The sequence below is a fragment of the Aquarana catesbeiana genome, linkage group LG10, assembly GCF_042186555.1.
Source record: "Aquarana catesbeiana isolate 2022-GZ linkage group LG10, ASM4218655v1, whole genome shotgun sequence".
NCBI lineage: Eukaryota > Metazoa > Chordata > Amphibia > Anura > Ranidae > Aquarana > Aquarana catesbeiana.
Genome location: NC_133333.1, coordinates 160,951,275 through 160,972,107, shown reverse-complemented (window position 1 = coordinate 160,972,107; position 20,833 = coordinate 160,951,275). Strand labels below are relative to the sequence as shown.

Here is a 20,833-nt window from a genome sequence, read left to right as displayed (position 1 = left end):
TTTTTGTTCACTAAGGTTCTCTAACAAACCTCTGAGGGGTTGACAGAACAGCTGTATTTATACTGAGATTAAATTACACACAGGTGGACTCTATTTTACTGATTAGGTGACTTCTGAAGGGAATTGGTTTCACTAGATTTTAGTTAGGGCTATCAGAGTAAAGGGGGCTGAATACCAAAACACGCCACACTTTTCAGATATTTATTTGTGAAACATTTTGAAAACCATTTATCATTTTCCTTTCACTTCACAATTTTGTGCAACTTTGTGTTGGTCTATCACATAAAATCCCAATAATATACATTTACATTTTTGGTTGTAACATGACAAAATGTGGAAAATTTCAAGGAGTACAAATACTTTTTCAAGGCACTGTAAGTGTGATTATGAAAGAACCTGTCCCAGTGCATGAGCCACAAACATCTCTGCCATTGGAGGTTCAATGGTGGCTGCCTCCTGCTCTTCCATCATTTTCTCCAAGAATCATTTAATAATACATCTGAAGACAAGGATGCATCACCTCTTGTCCTAGAAAATGGAACAAAGACTCCTCCCTGAGGCACTTCCAGAGACCCATTTTTGGGAGACCCTCTGTGCACTATGTGCAGGTTGAATTTGAATAGTCTAAAAATCTGCAGGGGACAAAAAGTTCAAGTGGGGTGAAGTGTAGCGGTGTGCCATGTGCTCTTCATGTTCAGATGCAGGCATGTGCCCCTTTCTATTCATTTCCCACAATTCCGTCCTGGACATGCACAGCGCAGAAACATTTCTCAGCTTTCCTCCTTCAGCAGCCCAAAGAGGACACACCTGATGAGGCAGAGCTAGACTGGCAAGTGATCTGCAACTAGGTGTGCAGCCCTCCATTGTCATAACCTGTGTGCAGGAAGCCAGACTACTGTGGTGAGCCCCTCTCCAATTGCTGTCAGTATGTTCCTATTACCAGAGCTGCCCTGGACTTCACTGAGAGAGTTACTGTTTATCAGAAAGTAGTAATTATCAGCTAAACTCCCTGTTATACAGTCTTAGGCCTCATGCACACAGTCAGTCCCTATCTGATCATTCAGCCAAATACTTATTCTGTTAAATTAGTACATTTCTTTCAGCTCCTGTGGTCATAACTTTAAGCAGTAGTAAACTCCGCTTTATCACTTTTAACTACAGGTAAGCTTATAATAAAGCTTACCTATAGGAGATATTTGCTTGTTTTGCAGCCAGTGATATCACAGGCGCAAGCGCACTGCACGCTGAATTAAGAGCACAGTGAATGTTCCGTCAATCCAGAGCTCTGTGCCGCGGCCGTGACTCCTGGCGTGTATGCCCAGGAGTGACGTCATCATGGCACTGCCATTCAAACAGCCATAGCATGCAAACCCACAAGGAAGACCAGATGAAGATGGAAGCCCTGTCAGTGGTGACAGAGCACCACTGGAGGGCTTTGTTTTTCAAGTACCATAAGTCTCTGAAAATGTGCTCACTGCCAATAATCTGCCAATCCTGGTGGTAGGGGTCATTTTGATGACCCTGTGGATATAAAATCAGACTGTTGAGCATATTGGGGTTTTGGTGACTCAATGTTCTGAAGAAGTGGTATATTCATGAATGCTTTTGAGGAACTAGATATTGCATGGCCATTTTTCAAGCAAATCAATTCCCTATAAGCCAACTGGTGAGGAGTCAGTCGCAAAAACATTTGTAATTTCCATTAGACAACAGACACAGAATAACAATGAGACTGAAATGGTGGAAGTGCTATGTCTTCTACCTCTGCAAAATAATGTAGAGTTGGTGACTATCAGCAAAGAGAAGGCAAGTTCATTATATACCTTCTTCAGCTCTGTGTATACAAAGGAAAATGGGGGAGCTAAAGTCCATAAAGGGGATAATACTGACATAAAAGTTCCCAGCTGCCTTGCAGAAAGCACTCCCGCTATGTGATTCGGTGGAGCTGTATCAGCCCTCCAAAGCTGCATGTCAGGCTGAGCAAAACGGGTGGCATGTAAGGTGAGGTTTGGTATCCTGCTGTGTCCTGTTACATCAATGCATTTTGCATACTTGCCGTATGCTTCCTCAGGACATAATTACGCAGTTTGGAAGTACTATTTAAAGCAGAGAAAAGTCCCCTTCAGAGTCTGTCATCCAAGTGCATCCCACAGAGGCCCTCTAGTGGCTGTTTACATGAAACCTAAAAGGCTGCTAAAGCATTAGCATTATTAGGTGTAGGAGGTGTCAGTGTTGAACATAGCCTACAACAAGCCCTATTAGTGACAAGTAGTGCACTAGCAACCAAGGACTCCCTATCAAAACCCCTTGAGTACTAGGAAACATACTGGGAAATTCATTACTTTCTATCTGCACAAATGTGTGAGGTCCTGCTGTGCCTATTCTGTGTGACAATTGTATTTTTTAACCATTTTATTGGTGTATGGCAGGGTGGGCCAGTGTTGCTCTTATTTTGATAACTTTGCAATAATAAAGTGTTTTTTATCACAAGATATACCATTGTTGGTTCTCCATATACAACTCTGTCCAGATTTTTAGCTTGACTCACTTTTAGTTGTGGAGGTAACCCGTCTATTGAGTCAAATTGGTTTAAACTGTGATATGGGCTTTGCAGCTTGGTAAGAACTCAATTTTTTAGAAATACATTTACTTTTGCTAAAGGGCTGGACGACTACAGATAAATCTCTACTATAGATCACCCTATTCACTGCCCTATTTGAGAAGGATACCAGAATATTCCTACAGCTCCTGGTCAAGATCCAAGAAAACCATATTCCTGGGTTGCTTCCATAGTCCTCATCTGGAAAAAGAATGGTAACTTAAGCTTCTGCATGGATTACGGAAAAGTCAATGCTTGTACTTATCGTAATGCCTACCCCCTTCCAAGGGTAGTAGATTCTCTCATTTACTTGGGGTTTGGGAGTTGAGTCTTGGTACTTTTCACTACTAGACCTGGCCAGTGGATGCTGGCAAATTTCCCATCAAGGAGAGGAACTGCAAAAAAAAATTTAAATCAAACACCCTTTAGCCTAACCAATGCACCCGGTACTTTTCCGAGACTGATGAAACAGTATCTTGGAGATCTGAACTTTGACTCTGTAATGATTTCTCTTATAGAACATCATTATGTTCTCCAAGACCTTTGAGAAACACAGTTGATATTTAGATCTGGTTCTTACTTGCTTAACCCAGTATGAACTAAAACTTAAGCCAAATAAATGTCACCTGATCCAGACTTGATATAGTATCTTGGAAATAAAGTTAAAGCTGAAGGGGTATACCCTGACCCTACTAAAACACAGGTTGTACAAGTTTGGCAGACCCTCGAAACTGATACTTGTGGCTTACATTTTCTTGGGTCTGGGCAGTTATTACAGATGCTTCATTCTGAAGTTTGCTTGGATAGCTGCTGCTCATATGCAGCTTTGTGTGGGCAAAACCTTCCCTTTAATTGAGACCAAATAGCATGTAGCTCAAATAAAAGCATTAGAGATGCTCAAGAAAAAAATGATTATAGCCTGGTATATGCTGATTACGAAAAACCCTTTCAGGTGTATACAGATGGAAGTTTGCAAGGCTTGGGACCTGTACTGGCTCAGGAATGAGATAGGGTTAGAAAGAGTCATAGAATACACTAGCCAGAGTCTATGCCATAGTGAATGCAATCTTGCCATTTAAAGTCCCATCAAACTTGAGTCATTTAGCAGTGGTAGGATCTGTAACCAAAATGTTTGCTGAGCATCTGCTTGGTGGATGAATGGAGATCTATAAGGATAAAAATAAACTCGCATATCTGGAGAAGGTCAAGCTAGCTGCACTAAAACGGCATTGGGTGGCAAGGCTAGCTTGATTTAACAATATCATTAATTTAAAGTCTTGGCTTTCAAACAGCAAAATTGATGCACCTTCCCAGTATCGTCATAAACAACCTCAAAAGGGGCATTGAGGAGTTGCTGGGGGAGTATGGGGTTGGTCCTTTGCAAGTAGACACCCGCTAGGCACACACATTGCAACAGCCAACCTTACAAGTCTGTATCAAGAAATTGTCTCTGAGATCCACACTTCGATGAGATATAGAGAGACCCCAATATCTCTCCATTTCTGAGATATTGGTATAGAATTGGTAAAGGAATTGGCAGTTGGATAAGCTCAGAAGCACAATGATCTCTTCTATCAACAGATGCAAATACACAGTGAGCAGCAGGACATTTACCAGCTGGTGATCCCAGAGTTATCTGCCCTAGGCATTTGTCTGATTTTGCATTGCAATGGACGACATTTCAGTGCAGAATGTACTGTAGCATATGTTCAGTAATTCTGTTGTCTTAGATTATACACCTGGGTACAGAAAGCTTGTCAAGAATGCCCAAATTGTGCTGTTCAAAGGGGACAAGAGAAACGCACAAATCCATTTGTGGTAAACACCGGAGAACTATTTGAATTACTTACTATGGACTTTTTCACAGTAGCTGAGACTTTCTCAGTGCATCATTATGCCTTTGTGTTTGTCAAACACTTCTCAGAATTCTCTATTGTGGTGCCCACTGAATCAAACATCCCTAACTTGCATTCTAAGGTGATTTCTGAATTGTGCCACCTTGTGGAATTAAAAAGTCACACACTACCCTATATTCCCTACAAGGGAATGGAGTGTGTGAATGCTTTAACCGCACCTTGCTGGGCATGCTCTGTGCACACAAACAGCATTAAGTACATTGGTTGCAGTATGAGGCAGATGTTGTGAGCTACAGCCCTTTCTTTCTAATGTTTGGAAGTTGTGGTCATCTTCATGTTGATCTGTTGTTAAACATGCCTGAACCTGTAACTCTACATACCCCTTGGGGAGTAGTTCCAAGCTAATGGCATCGCCTATTATGACCAAACAAATGGTTATTGAACAAACTTGGCAGTAGAAGGTGCAGACAAGCTTCACCAGAAACACACTCACATTGGGTTGAGCGGCAACCTTTTCCCAAGTGACCAGTATTATGCCCTGTACACACGGTCGGATTTTCCGACAGAAAAAGTGCAATCGGATTGTGTTGTTGGAAATTCCGATCGTGTGTGGGCTCCATCTGTCTTTTTCCGTCGGAATTTCCAACACACAAAGTTTGAGAGCAGGATATATAAAATTTTCCGACAACAAAATCCGATTGTTTAAATTCCGATTTGTGCACAAATCCGACGCACAAAGTGCCATGCATGCTCAGAATAAATTAAGAAACAAAAGCTATTGGCTACTGCCCCATTTATAGTCCTGACGTACATGTTTTACGTCACCTCGTTCAGAACGATCGGATTTTCCGACAACTTTGAGCGACCATGTGCGTGCAAGACAAGTTTGAGCCAACATCCGTCGGAAAAAATCCATGGATTTTGTTGTCGGAATGTCCGATCAATGTCTGATCGTGTGTACAGGGCATAAGATGTTGCATGTCAGAAAACAACATGCAAAAATTCCCAGCCCACTTACTGGCTGGCTGGTAAGTGAGCTGGGAATTTATGTTTGCTGTTTTTGACATGCGTCACCCTTCCATGTGCTCCTTGCTGCTTTCACCAGAGGCAAAAAAAAATCTCTCTCTAACCAAGGCTTCGTTGGAATGGTGTCTTCCCACTCTTGCTCCAGTTGAGTTGCTCTATGCTCCATAAGCAGTTTTGGCAGAATTACAAACCATTTATGTAGCACAGATTATGCATTAACTGCCTAATGACATATTTACATTCTGCAAATAAACTATTTTGCAAATTTTTTTGAGTTCTGCCATATTTGAAATCATAAAATACACAAGCCTTAATGCTTCCTGTATAATTTGACGTTACACAAGACCCTCCTTTCAGGATGTTTTGTTGTTGTGCAAATGCATTGTATCCTAGTTTGAATAGTTAGAATGTATAGAGATGTACAAGTACTGTTGTGCAGTACTTACTTGCTTGCAATAAACTGTGTAATTGCTAAAATGTTTGCTTTCTGTTTTTTCACTTGCAGTTCCTCCATGGGCTCTGGCTACCATTCTGATTGTGGCCGGCTTGCTTCTGCTGTGCTGCTGTTTCTGTATCTGTAAGAAATGCTTTGGGAAAAAGAAGAAAGGCAAAAAAGGTAAAGACAAGGTCAAGGCCCAGATTAACATGAAGGAAGTAAAAGACTTGGGAAAGAGTTACATTGATAAGGTAACTTAGTCTTTACCATATTACAGTTTCATATTGTCAATATACAATGCTTTAGTGTATAGTGTTTTAATAGCTTCTTTATTTTCCTTCCCCTTTCCCTTTCTTGATGCAGTTTGCTAGAAATCAAGGAAATGCTGGATATTCATATTAGCAAGCCCAGCGCGCTTTTCAAACTCTTCTAAATGCCTCTTGATAAATATTTACCTGTAAAATAAATATGGTATTTTAAAAAATAAACAACACTTTATAAAATATCAAGCAAAAAAGAAATAAAATTTAGAAAAAAAAAAACAAGATATATCTTATTTTAGAGGTTTAGTTCACTGTGCAGGGATATATTCAATACCAAGTACATGAATTACTTATTGGCTTCTTTTATTTGTGGAGGACTGCAGCGGGGAAATTTCTTAAACAGCTTGTTATTTCTGCCTGTTGTGGCTATCATGAAGTATTTTTATTTCTATGCTTGTTTTATCACTACCTAACAGTACAGAAAATTCAATAGAAGTGATGTCCCACTCCCTTCTATTAAGTACTTATGCAGACACAGAGGTAAAAGCATAATGGAGTGAAGAGGACCTAAACTGTTGAAGTAAAAGCCTTCTGCCCAAGCAGAAGGCAAAGAACTAGTCACAAGTATTGCCTGTGGGCTCTTTGCAGCCAATCTTTTGTACATTACTGACTTACAGGGACGTGCAATGAGGCCAGTGGCTGGTCAGGCACTGGCTAGCATCAGAGCCAGATACACACAGGTTACATACGTGGCGAACTTTAGAGCGAGAACAATAATTCTAGCACTAGATCCCCTATTTAACTCTAAACATGTAACTTGTAAAAAAATTTAAAGCATTGCCTATGGAGATTTTTAAGTACTGAAGCTTGGCGTCATTTCACAAGTGTGCGCAATTTTAAAGCGTGACATGTCAGGTATCTATTTAGTCAGCGGAACATCATCTTTCATAGTTTACAAAAAAATCGGGCTAACTTTAGTGTTTTTTTTTTTATTCATGAAACAGTTTATTTCCGAAAAAAATGCGTTTCAAAAATTGCTGTGCAAATACCGTGTAACATAAAAAGTTACAATGACCACCATTTTATTCCCTAGGGTGTCTGCTAAAACAATATATGTAATGTTTGGGGGTTCTGAGTAATTTTATAGCAAAAAAATTATGATTTTTACATGTAGGAGAGAAGTGTCAGACTTGGCCTGGGTGGCAAGGGGTTAATTACCATAAGTATTATAAAATAATTATTATATATTATTTTTAAAGTAATTTACTATATTTTTAAAAACTGCACTCAAGCAGGTGGCTTAATGGACAAATTACTGAAGTTTGATGTTATAACTTCAAACCAGTAATTTCACAGTAAATAGATAAATAATAAATTATTATCTTATAACATATAGCATAATAATAAATGATTTAGCTTGTACCTTTTCAGCAGCAGCAGATTCTCATTCTCTCTCTTAACTGTGTGAGAAAAACATGGGATTGTTAACTCATAGGCCAAACTTCGGTCAGAAATAAAACAGATCAAGGCTAGAAAGCCTCTTTACAATTCTAAAGCCTACAAATAATACTCATCATTAAAAATTATCTGGAATGGAAATAAAACACATCAATATAAACCAAGCGGAGACCGATACTGTACATAATTAAAAAAATAAAAAAATAAACAAATCAAAGACTCCATTACGGACACAAAATGCACCATCTAGTGGTTATTTAGAAAACAACACAAAATGATTACTTGATAACAAAAATATAGAGTATTGCATACAGACAGCAATAGTATTAAATTAATCAAAAATATTTAATGGCAAGCAACCCCACAATGTTCATACTTTAACCACTTGCCGACCGCCGCACGACTATATACGTCGACAGAGCGGCACGGGCAGGCAAAAGGACGTATATGTACGTCCTTGCCTGCCCGCGGGTGGGGGGTCCGATCGGACCCCCCCCCGGTGCCTGCGGCGGTCGGCAAATCTCCCCCGGCGATCGGAGGTGAGGGGGAGGCCATCCATTCGTGGCCCCCCCCTCGCGATCGCTCCCAGCCAATGGGATCATTTCCCTGCCTCTGTATTGTACACAGAGGCAGAGGAAATGATGTCATCTCTCCTCGGCTCGGTATTTTCCGTTCCGGGCCGAGGAGAGAAGACTGCAATGTAAGTGCACCAACACACACACACACAGTAGAACATGCCAGGCACACTAAACACCCCGATCCCCCCCCCGATCGCCCCCCGATCCCCCCCCAATCACCCCCCCCCCTGTCACAAACTGACACCAAGCAGGTTTTTTTTTTTTTCTGATTACTGTATTGGTGTCAGTTTGTGACAGTTACAGTGTCAGGGCAGTGAGTGTTAGGCCCCCTGTAGGTCTAGGGTACCCCCCTAACCCCCCCTAATAAAGTTTTAACCCCTTGATCACCCCCTGTCACCAGTGTCGCTAAGCGATCATTTTTCTGATCGCTGTATTAGTGTCGCTGGTGATGCTAGTTAGGGACGTAAATATTTAGGTTCGCCGTCAGAGTTTTATAGCGACAGGGACCCCCATATACTATCTAATAAATGTTTTAACCCCTTGATTGCCCCCTAGTTAACCCTTTCACCACTGATCACTGTATAACCGTTACGGGTGACGCTGGTTAGTTTGTTTATTTTTTATAGTGTCAGGGCACCCGCCGTTTATTACCGAATAAAGATTTAGCCCCCTGATCGCCCGGCGGTGATATGCGTCGCCCCAGGCAGCGTCAGATTAGCGCCAGTACCGCTAACACCCACGCACGCAGCATACGCCTCCCTTAGTGGTATAGTATCTGTACAGATCAATATCTGATCCGATCAGATCTATACTAGCGTCCCCAGCAGTTTAGGGTTCCCAAAAACACAGTGTTAGCGGGATCAGCCCAGATACCTGCTAGCACCTGCGTTTTGCCCCTCCGCCCAGCTCGGCCCAGCCCACCCAAGTGCAGTATCGATCGATCACTGTCACTTACAAAACACTAAACGCATAACTGCAGCGTTCGCAGAGTCAGGCCTGATCCCTGCGATCGCTAACAGTTTTTTTGGTAGCATTTTGGTGAAATGGCAAGCACCAGCCCCAGGCAGCGTCAGGTTAGTGCCAGTACCGCTAACACCCACGCACCGTACACCTCCCTTAGTGGTATAGTATCTGAACGCATCAATATCTGATCCGATCAGATCTATACTAGCGTCCCCAGCAGTTTAGGGTTCCCAAAAACGCAGTGTTAGCGGGATCAACCCAGATACCTGCTAGCAACTGCGTTTTACCCCTCCGCCCGGCCCAGCCCAGCCCACCCAAGTGCAGTATCGATCGATCACTGTCACTTACAAAACACTAACGCATAACTGCAGCGTTCGCAGAGTCAGGCCTGATCCCTGCGATCGCTAACAGTTTTTTTTGTAGCGTTTTGGTGAACTGGCAAGCACCAGCCCCAGGCAGCGTCAAGTTAGTGCCAGTAGCGCTAACACCCACGCACGCACTGTACACCTCCCTTAGTGGTATAGTATCTGAACTGATCAATATCTGATCCGATCAGATCTATACTGGCGTCCCCAGCAGTTTAGGGTTCCCAAAAACGCAGTGTTAGCGGGATCAGCCCAGATACCTGCTAGCACCTGCGTTTTGCCCCTCCGCCCGGCCCAGCCCAGCCCACCCAAGTGCAGTATCGATCGATCACTGTCACTTACAAAACACTAAATGCATAACTGCAGCGTTCGCAGAGTCAGGCCTGATCCCTGCGATCGCTAACAGTTTTTTTGGTAGCGTTTTGGTGAACTGGCAAGCGCCAGCGGCCTAGTACACCCCGGTCGTAGTCAAACCAGCACTGCAGTAACACTTGGTGACGTGGCGAGTCCCATAAGTGCAGTTCAAGCTGGTGAGGTGGCAAGCACAAATAGTGTCCCGCTGCCACCAAGAAGACAAACACAGGCCCGTCATGCCCATAGTGCCCTTCCTGCTGCATTCGCCAATCCTAATTGGGAACCCACCACTTCTGCAGCGCCCGTACTTCCCCCATTCACATCCCCAACCAAATGCAGTCGGCTGCATGAGAGGCATTTTTATGTCCTCCCGAGTACCCCTACCCAACGAACCCCCCCAAAAAAGATGTTGTGTCTGCAGCAAGCGCGGATATAGGCGTGACACCCACTATTATTGTCCCTCCTGTCCTGACAATCCTGGTCTTTGCATTGGTGAATGTTTTGAACGCTACCATTCACTAGCTGAGTATTAGCGTAGGGTACAGCATTGCACAGACTAGGACACACTTTCACAGGGTCTCCCAAGATGCCATCGCATTTTGAGAGACCCGAACCTGGAACCGGTTACAGTTATAAAAGTTACAGTTACAAAAAAAGTGTAAAAAAAAAAAAAAAAAAAACACAAACAAAAATATAAAATAAAAAATAATAGTTGTCGTTTTATTGTTCTCTCTCTATTCTCTCTTTCTCTATTCTCTCTATTGTTCTGCTCTTTTTTACTGTATTCTATTCTGCAATGTTTTATTGTTATTATGTTTTATCATGTTTGCTTTTCAGGTCTGCAATTTTTTTATACTTTACCGTTTACTGTGCTTTATTGTTAACCATATTTTTGTCTTCAGGTACAGCATTCACGACTTTGAGTGGTTATACCAGAATGATGCTTGCAGGTTTAGGTATCATCTTGGTATCATTCTTTTCAGCCAGCGGTCGGCTTTCATGTAGAAGCAATCCTAGCGTCTAATTAGCCTCTAGACTGCTTTTACAAGCAGTGGGAGAGAATGCCCCCCCCCCCACCGTCTTCCGTGTTTTTCTCTGGCTCTCCTGTCTCAACAGGGAACCTGAGAATGCAGCCGGTGATTCAGCCAGCTGACCATAGAGCTGATCAGAGACCAGAGTGGCTCCAAACATCTCTATGGCCTAAGAAACCGGAAGCTACGAGCATTTTATGACTTAGATTTCGCCGGATGTAAATAGCGCCATTGGGAAATTGGGAAAGCATTTTATCATACCGATCTTGGTGTGGTCAGATGCTTTGAGGGCAGAGGAGAAATCTAGGGTCTAATAGACCCCAATTTTTTCAAAAAAGAGTACCTGTCACTACCTATTGCTATCATAGGGGATATTTACATTCCCTGAGATAACAATAAAAATGATTAAAAAAAAAAAAAAAATGAAAGGAACAGTTTTAAAATAAGATAAAAAAGCAAAAAAATAATAAAGAAAAAAAAAAAAAAAAAAAAAAAAGCACCCCTGTCCCCCCTGCTCTCGCGCTAAGGCGAACGCAAGCGTCGGTCTGGCGTCAAATGTAAACAGCAATTGCACCATGCATGTGAGGTATCACCGCGACGGTCAGATCGAGGGCAGTAATTTTAGCAGTAGACCTCCTCTGTAGATCTAAAGTGGTAACCTGTAAAGGCTTTTAAAGGCTTTTAAAAATGTATTTATTTTGTTGTCACTGCACGTTTGTGCGCAATTGTAAAGCATGTCATGTTTGGTATCCATGTACTCGGCCTAAGATCATCTTTTTTATTTCATCAAACATTTGGGCAATATAGTGTGTTTTAGTGCATTAAAATGTAAAAAAGTGTGTTTTTTCCCCAAAAAATGCGTTTGAAAAATCGCTGCGCAAATACTGTGTGAAAAAAAAAAAATTAAACACCCACCATTTTAATCTGTAGGGCATTTGCTTTAAAAAAATATATAATGTGTGGGGGTTCAAAGTAATTTTCTTGCAAAAAAAAATAATTTTTTCATGTAATCAAAAAGTGTCAGAAAGGGCTTTGTCTTCAAGTGGTTAGAAGAGTGGGTGATGTGTGACATAAGCTTCTAAATGTTGTGCATAAAATGCCAGGACAGTTCAAACCCCCCCAAATGACCCCATTTTGGAAAGTAGACACCCCAAGCTATTTGCTGAGAGGCATGTCGAGTCCATGGAATATTTTATATTGTGACACAAGTTGCGGGAAAGAGACAAATTATTATTTTTTTTTTTTTTTTTTTGCACAAAGTTGTCACTAAATGATATATTGCTCAAACATGCCATGGGAATATGTGAAATTACACCCCAAAATACATTCTGTTGCTTCTCCTGAGTACGGGGATACCACATGTGTGAGACTTTTTGGGAGCCTAGCCACGTATGGGACCCCGAAAACCAAGCACCGCCTTCAGGCTTTCTAAGGGCGTAAATTTTTGATTTCACTCTTCACTGCCTATCACAGTCTCGGAGGCCATGGAATGCCCAGGTGGCACAAACCCCCCCCAAATGACCCCATTTTGGAAAGTAGACACCCCAAGCTATTTGCTGAGAGGTATAGTGAGTATTTTGCAGACCTCACTTTTTGTCACAAAGTTTTGAAAATTAAAAAAAGAAAAAAAAAATTTTTTTTTTTGTCTTTCTTCATTTTCAAAAACAAATGAGAGCTGCAAAATACTCACCATGCCTCTCAGCAAATAGCTTGGGGTGTCTACTTTCCAAAATGGGGTCATTTGGGGGGGGTTTGTGCCACCTGGGCATTCCATGGCCTCCGAAACTGTGATAGGCAGTGAAGAGTGAAATCAAAAATGTACACCCTTAGAAATCCTGAAGGCGGTGATTGGTTTTCGGGGTCCCGTACGCGGCTAGGCTCCTAAAAAGTCCCACACATGTGGTATCCCCGTACTCAAGAGAAGCAGCAGAATGTATTTTGGGGTGCAATTCCACATATGCCCATGACCTGTGTGAGCAATATATCATTTAGTGACAACTTTGTGCAAAAAAAAAAAATAAATTGTCACTTTCCTGCAACTTGTGTCAAAATATAAAATATTCCATGGACTCAACATGCCTCTCAGCAAATAGCTTGGGGTGTCTACTTTCCAAAATGGGGTCATTTGGGGGGGGTTTGTGCCATCTGGGCATTTTATGGCCTTCAAAACTGTGATAGGTAGTGAGGAGTAAAATCAAAAATGTACGCCCTTAGAAATCCTGAAGGCAGTGATTGGTTTTCGGGGCCCCGTATGCGGCTAGGCTCCCAAAAAGTCCCACACATGTGGTATCCCCATACTCAGGAGAAGCAGCTAAATGTATTTTGGGGTGCAATTCCACATATGCCCATGGCCTGTGTGAGCAATATATCATTTAGTGACAACTTTTTGTAATTTTTTTTTTTTTTTTTTCATTATTCAATCACTTGGGACAAAAAAAATGAATATTCAATGGGCTCAACATGCCTCTCAGCAATTTCCTTGGGGTGTCTACTTTCCAAAATGGGGTCATTTGTGGGGGTTTTGTACTGCCCTGTCATTTTAGCACCTCAAGAAATGACATAGGCAGTCATAAATTAAAGACTGTGTAAATTCCAGAAAATGTACCCTAGTTTGTAGACGCTATAACTTTTGCGCAAACCAATAAATATACACTTATTGACATTTTTTTTACCAAAGACATGTGGCCAAATACATTTTGGCCTAAATGTATGACTAAAATTGAGTTTATTGGATTTTTTTTAGAACAAAAAGTAGAAAATATCATTTTTTTTCAAAATTTTCGGTCTTTTTCCGTGTATAGCGCAAAAAATAAAAACGGCAGAGGTGATCAAATACCATCAAAAGAAAGCTCTATTTGTGGGAAGAAAAGGACGCAAATTTCGTTTGGTTACAGCATTGCATGACCGCGCAATTAGCAGTTAAAGCGACGCAGTGCCAAATTGTAAAAAGTGCTCTGGTCAGGAAGGGGGTAAATCCTTCCGGGGCTGAAGTGGTTAAAAGTCTATACCATAATCTAAAAAAAAGTTTAGATCATAATCCCAAGAGATTGACAAGTTTGTCCCTGATTGGAGAGGAAGTGTTATTAGAAGGGAGATATCCAAACTGGAAACCCAATGGATCTATGAGATCAAGTCTTATGTCCCACACGGCCTGAACATTTACTGGGATGTCAATGCATTTATCAACAATGCATGAGATCCCAGTCCCATACTTATTCTTTTGTCCCCCTTCCATTTCCTAACCCGCGCCCCTCCTTTTTTTTTTGTTTCTTGGAGTTATGATCATTTTTTGAGATGATCCTATATGCACTACATAACTTCTCTTGAGAAAGTGGGTCATGGAAATCTGGTAAGCATTCTGGGTGGTGGTGGTTGCTGGTGACACTGATTCAGTTATGAATTTATTTAAAGAGCACTATATCAAGGATTTACTGGATTTAATTATTGGGACTTTTGTGGACTTTATGAGATTCTTCTAGATTCTTTATTCAAATATTAATTTTGTCACAGTTCACTGGTATTTAACCTATTTGTTTATAGCACAACGCTATTTTATATACAGTGGGGAAGGAAAGTATTCAGACCCCCTTACATTTTTCACTCTTTGTTATATTGCAGCCATTTGCTAAAATCATTTAAGTCCATTTTTTCCTCATTAATGTACACACAGCACCCCATATTGACAGAAAAACACAAAATTGTTGACATTTTTGCATATTTATTAAAAAAGAAAAACTGAAATATCACATGGTCCTAAGTATTCATACCCTTTGCTCAGTATTTAGTAGAAGCACTCTTTTGATCTAATACAGCCATGAGTCTTTTTGGGAAAGATGCAGCAAGTTTTTCACACCTGGATTTGGGGATCCTCTGCCATTCCACCTTGCAGATCCTCTCCAGTTCTGTCAGGTTGGATGGTAAACGTTGGTGGACAGCCATTTTTAGGTTTCTCCAGAGATGCTCAATTGGGTTTAAGTCAGGGCTCTGGCTGGGCCATTCAAGAACAGTCACGGAGTTGTTGTGAAGCCACTCCTTCATTATTTTAGCTGTGTGCTTATGGTCATTGTCTTGTTGGAAGGTAAACCTTAGGCCCAGTCTGAGGTCCTGAGCACTCTGGAGAAGGTTTTTGTCCATGATATCCCTGTACTTGGCCGCATTCATCTTTTCCTCGATTGCAACCAGTCGTCCTGTCCCTGCAGCTGAAAAACACTCCCACAGCATGATGCTGCCACCACCATGCTTCACTGTTGGGACTGTATTGGACAGGGGATGAGCAGTGCCTGTTTTTCTCCACACATACCTCTTAGAATTAAGGCCAAAAAGTTTTATCTTGGTCTCATCAGACCAGAGAATATTATTTCTCACCATCTTGGAGTCCTTCAGGTGTTTTTTAGCAAACTCCATGCAGGCTTTCATGTGTCTTACACTGAGGAGAGGCTTCTGTCAGGCTTCTGCCATAAAGCCCTGATTGGTGGAGGGCTGCAGTGATGGTTGACTTTCTACAACTTTCTCCCATCTCCCAACTGCATCTCTGGAGCTCAGCCACAGTGATCTTTGGGTTCTTCTTTACCTCTCTCACCAAGGCTCTTCTCCCCCAATAGCTCAGTTTGGCCAGACGGCCAGCTCTAGGAAGGGTTCTGGATCTTCCCAAATGTCTTCCATTTAAGGATTATGGAGGCCACTGTGCTCTTAGGAACCTTAAGTGCAGCAGAAATTTTTTGTAACCTTGGCCAGATCTGTGTCTTGCCATAATTCTGTCTCTGAGCTCTTCAGGCAGTTCCTTTGACCTTATGATTCTCATTTGCTGTGACATGCACTGTGAGCTGTAAGGCCTTATATAGACATGTGTGTGGCTTTCCTAATCAAGTCCAATCAGTATAATCAAACACAGCTGGATGCAAATGAAGGTGTAGAACCATCTCAAGGATGGTCAGAAGAAATGGACTGCACCTGAGTTAAATATGAGTGTCACAGCAAAGGGTCTGAATACTTAGGACCATGTGATATTTCAGTTTTTCTTTTTTAATAAATCTGCAAAAATGTCAACAATTCTATGTTTTTCTGTCAATATGGGGTGCTGTGTGTATATTAATGAGGAAAAAATGAACTTAAATGATTTTAGCAAATGGCTGCAATATAAGTGAAAAATTTAAGGGGGTCTGAATACTTTGCGTCCCCACTGTGTGTGTTACAATAACAGGATAAAACATTGTATGGTCAAGTATAAAATTGCTACAAGCAATGTGGGATTAAGCCAGTCCACACAAAACTATACAAAGCCAAGGAAGTAAGGCACAGAATAGTATCAATAAGAATTTCTTTCTGATTCACTGAACTTCAGGCTGCAGCAAGTATGCAGGTTAGGAGTTCTGAGTTCACATTGACCCTGACTGCCGCATGCTTTTTTCCGATCAATAATCTAAAGTACTTACAGAGTAACTCCACTTCTGTTGAGAAAACAACAATCCCCTCTGGATGATTGCTGAATATTGCAGGGATTTTAACAAACATTTTTTCAGATTCCTACCTGCGTCTGCTCTGAAGGAATAGCTCTTTGTTGGATCATGTCTTGTGCAGGACTTATTCTGAATGACTAATTCATTACAAGCAGCTGAGGCACACTCAGGGCTCATGCACACTGCATCTCAAAGAAGATCAAAGAAGCTGCTCCTACTGGCTTTTGAGCTTTTATGAGCTCTCCATGACACTATGGCTTTTTAAGGCATATGCTCTTACAGGCAGAAAAAACCCCCACCAGACTCACGTTTTTGAGAGGAATTTGAGCAGAAAAGATGCCCCAAAAAAGCGTCAAAAAGCTCAGAAAAGCTCAAAGAAGCTTGAGAATGCACAATAAAAGATAAAATGAGCTGAGGGGAGGGTTTGTGTAAAAAAAAAAGTTTATGCTCAAAAAAGCTCAATAAAAACGTGCAAAAAAGCACAAGCTTCCTTAAGCTTTAAGAGAAATAAAAGCTCAAATGGCTGTAAAAGCGGCTTTTTTTTAAGCTGCAGTGTGCATAAGTCATCAATATTCTAAAGGGAAAAAAGAAAAAAATGCATTGCCTGCATCCTCTAGCTATCCTTTGAGCGATTGCAGAAATCGGGTGCTAGCATAATGAAGTTGTTGAAGTTTCTGGCACAGACGTTCCTTGTTGTTATGTTATCATGGAGTCCCCCTTTCAGCTTATGTTGCTGGCCTTGTATTTTAAAAGTTTTACCATACCCATATGGGTGTGGCCTCTTTGTCACTACTTCCTTTACAATAACTTTCTATGGGTGAAACATTTCCAAATTCAACCTCTAGATTGCACTATTGTATCATATAAGCCATAGGTCAAATATGTCAAAGCGTCAGACTATTGTTGACCTTGGTTACTTGAATGCATAGTTTGCCCATTATCCCTGTAAAGACAATGGCAGCATTCAACTGCCAACTGACATTTGTTCTACATACAATATTATTTATGTTCCCGTTGTATTAGAGGACAACTTGTGCAAAGGTTTCCAACAGCATTTGTTTGAGAAGTGTTTACTCAAACACTCAAAGAAACCTGACGTCTGTTTCTAAAACAAACAAAATAAATATATACACTATATTACCAAAAGTATTGGGACGCCTGGCTTTACACACACATGAACTTTAATGACATCCACATCTTACTACGTAGGGTTCAATGTTGAGTTTGTCCACCCTTTGCAGCTACGATGCCTTGGAAAAGTATTCATACCCCAATGTATTTTTTGGGGATATTATGTGGTACACAAAGTGACACATAATTGTGAAGTGGAAGGAAAATGAAAAATGTTTTTCAAAATTTTTACAAATAAATATCTGAAAAGTGTGGCGTGCATTTATATTCAGCCCCTTTTAACCTGATACCTATAACTAAAATCTAGTGGAACCAATTGCCTTCAGAAGTCACCTAATTAGTAAATAGAGTCCACCTGTGTGTAATTTAATCTCAATGTAAATACAGCTGTTCTTGGAAGCCCTCAGAGGTTTGTTAGAGAACCTTAGTGAACAAACAGCATTATGCAGGCCAAGGAACACACCTGAAATGTCAGGGATAAAGTTGTGGAGAAGTTTAAAACAGAGTTAAGTTATAAAAAGTTTTGAACATCTCATGGAGCACTGTTCAATCCATCATCCGAAAATGGAAAGAGTATGACAAAACTGCAAACCTACCAAGACATGGCCGTCCATCCAAAATGACAGGCAAGGAAAGGAGAGCATTAATCAGAAAAGCAGCCAAGAGGCCCATGGTAACTCTGGAGGAGCTGCAGAGATCCGCAGCTCAGGTGGGAGAATCTGTCCACAGGACAACTATTAGTCCTGCACTCCAAATGTCTGGTCTTTATGGAAAAGTGGCAATACGAAAGCCATTGTTTAAAGAAAGCCATAAGAAGTTCTGTTTGCAGTTTGCGAGAAGCCATGTGGGGGACACAGCAAACATGTGGAAGAAGGTGCTTTGGTCAGATGAGACCAAAATTAAACTTTTTGGCCCAAAAGCAAAACGCTATGTGTGGCAGAAAAATAACACTGCACATCACCCTGAACACACCATCCTCACTGTAAAACATGGTGGTGGAAGCATCATGTTGTGGGCATGCTTTTCTTCATTAGGCACAGGGAAGCTGGTCAGAGTTGATGGGCAGATGGATGAAGCCAAATACAAGGCGATCTTAGAAGAAAACCCGTTGGAGTCTGCAAAAGACTTTAGACTGGGGCGGAGGTTCACCTTCAGCAGGACAACAACCCTAAACATACAGCCAGAGCTACAATGGATTGGTTTAGATCAAAGCATATTCAAGTGTTAGAATTGCCCAGTCAAAGTCCAGACCTAAATCCTATTGAGAATCTGTGGGAAGACTTGAAAATTGCTGTTCACAGACACTCTCCATTCAATCTGACAGAGCTATTTTGCAAAAAAGAATAGGAAAAAATGTCACTCTCTAGATGTGCAAAGCTGGTAGCGACATACCCAAAAAGACTTTCAGCTGTTATTGCAGTCAAAGGTGGTTCTACAAATTATTGACTCAGGCGGGCTGAATACAAATGCACGCCACACTTTTCAGATATTTATTTGTAAAAAATTTTGAAAACCATTTATCATTTTCCTTCCACTTTACAATTATGTGCCACTTTGTGTTGTGTTATATCACATAAAATCCCAATAAAATACATTTACATTTTTAGTTGTAACATGACAAAATGTGGAAAATTTCAAGGGGTATGAATACTCTTTCAAGGCACTGTATAACAGCTTCAACTCTTCTGGGAAGCCTGTCCACAAGGTTTAGGAATGTGTCTATGGGAATGTTTGACTTATTCTTCCAGAAGCAATTTTGTGAGGTCAGGCACTGATGTGAACGAGAAGGCCTAGTTTACAGTCTCTGCTCTAATGGACCTTGTTTGTGCACTGGTGCGCAGTCATGTTGGAACAGTAAGGGGCCATCCCCAAACTGTTCCCACAAAGTTGGGAGCATGAAATTGTCCAAAATGTCTTGGCATGCTGATGCCTTAAGAGTTCCCTTCACTGGAACTAAGGGGCCAAGCCCAACCCCTGAAAAAAAAACCCACACCATAATCCCCCTTCCACCAAATGATTTGGACCAGTTCACAAAGCAAGGTCCATAAAGACATGGATGAGCGACTTTGGGGTGGAGGAACTTGACTGGCGTGCACAGAGTCCTGACCTCAACCCGATAGAACACCTTTGGGATAAGTTAAAGTGGAGACTGCGAGCAAGGCCTTCTCGTCCAGATCAGCGCCTGACCTCACAAATGTACTTCTTTCTGGAAGAATGGTCAAACATTCCCCAAAACACACTCCTAAACCTTGTGGACAGCCTTCCCAGAAGAGTTGAAGCTATTATATCTGCAAGGGGTGGGCCAACTCAATATTAAACCCTACGCACTAAGACTGGGATGTCATTAAAGTTCATGTATGTGTAAAGGCAGGCTTCCCAATACTTTTGGTAATATAGTTTATATAGGGATTATAGGTAATAAGAAGGTTCTGGTAAGCTCAGTAGATTGTGTTAAAAAAAGGCCTGGAGTCTTTCCTAAATGTACATAATATGAAGGCCGCTCTCCTAGCCTGTCCTGGCAGTGTCACTGGAGCCGCGTCACTCATGGACTATAGCGTGGTGCCTGGCGGCGGCGCTCCGGGCTTGGCAACAGGTGGAGCCTGGAGCAGGCACTGAACGAGGCAGGCACAGCAGAATTTAAAATTTTTGCGAGCAAGGAACACCAAGCACAGGGTCACGTTGTCAGATACAAACCAGTTTGCTTAGCCCAAGATCGTCAGCTGGTGTGGTGAGTAAAAACTGTCAATGGCTGAGATATGAGATTGTATTATCACATGTAATTTGCAAATGTGTATATGTATATAGTGACTGATTTACCAAATGCCAAGTGTGTATCGAGGGCCCCCCCTGTGAGGCAGCATTGATTGGCAGTGGTGAAGTGACATTGATGGGCATTGGTGAGACTTCATTAATTAGCATTGGTGAGACTGCATTAATTGGCATTGGTGAGACTGCATTAATTGGTACAGGTGAGGCTGCATTTGATGAGCATAGGTGAGGCTGCATCTGATTAGCGCTGGTGAGGCTGCATTTGATGGGCACAGGTGAGGCTGCATTTGATGGGCACAGGTGAGGCTGCATTTGATTGGCACATGTGAGGCTGCATTTGACAGGCGCTAGTGAGGCTGCATTTGATGGGCACAGGTGAGGCTATATTTGATGGGCGTTGGTGAGGCTGCATTTGATGGGCACAGGTGAGGCTGCATTTGATGGGTGCTGGTCAGGCTGCATTGATTAGCATTAGTGAGGCTGCATTGATGGGCGCTGGTGAGGCTGCATTGATTGGCACTGGTGAGGCTGCATTTGATGGGCACAGC

At 41.7% G+C, this 20,833-nt stretch overlaps 1 protein-coding gene across 3 annotated transcripts in view; it reads left to right on the top strand.

Moving 5' to 3' along the window:
- LOC141110987 (synaptotagmin-1-like) overlaps positions 1-20,833 on the top strand; it is a 390,027-nt gene that overhangs the window by 276,297 nt on the left and 92,897 nt on the right. For all 3 annotated transcript variants that reach the window (XM_073602857.1, XM_073602859.1, XM_073602856.1), the window contains exon 3: positions 5,987-6,168. In XM_073602857.1, coding sequence (XP_073458958.1) covers positions 5,987-6,168 — 182 coding nt within the window. The remainder of the gene's footprint in view (positions 1-5,986; positions 6,169-20,833) is intronic.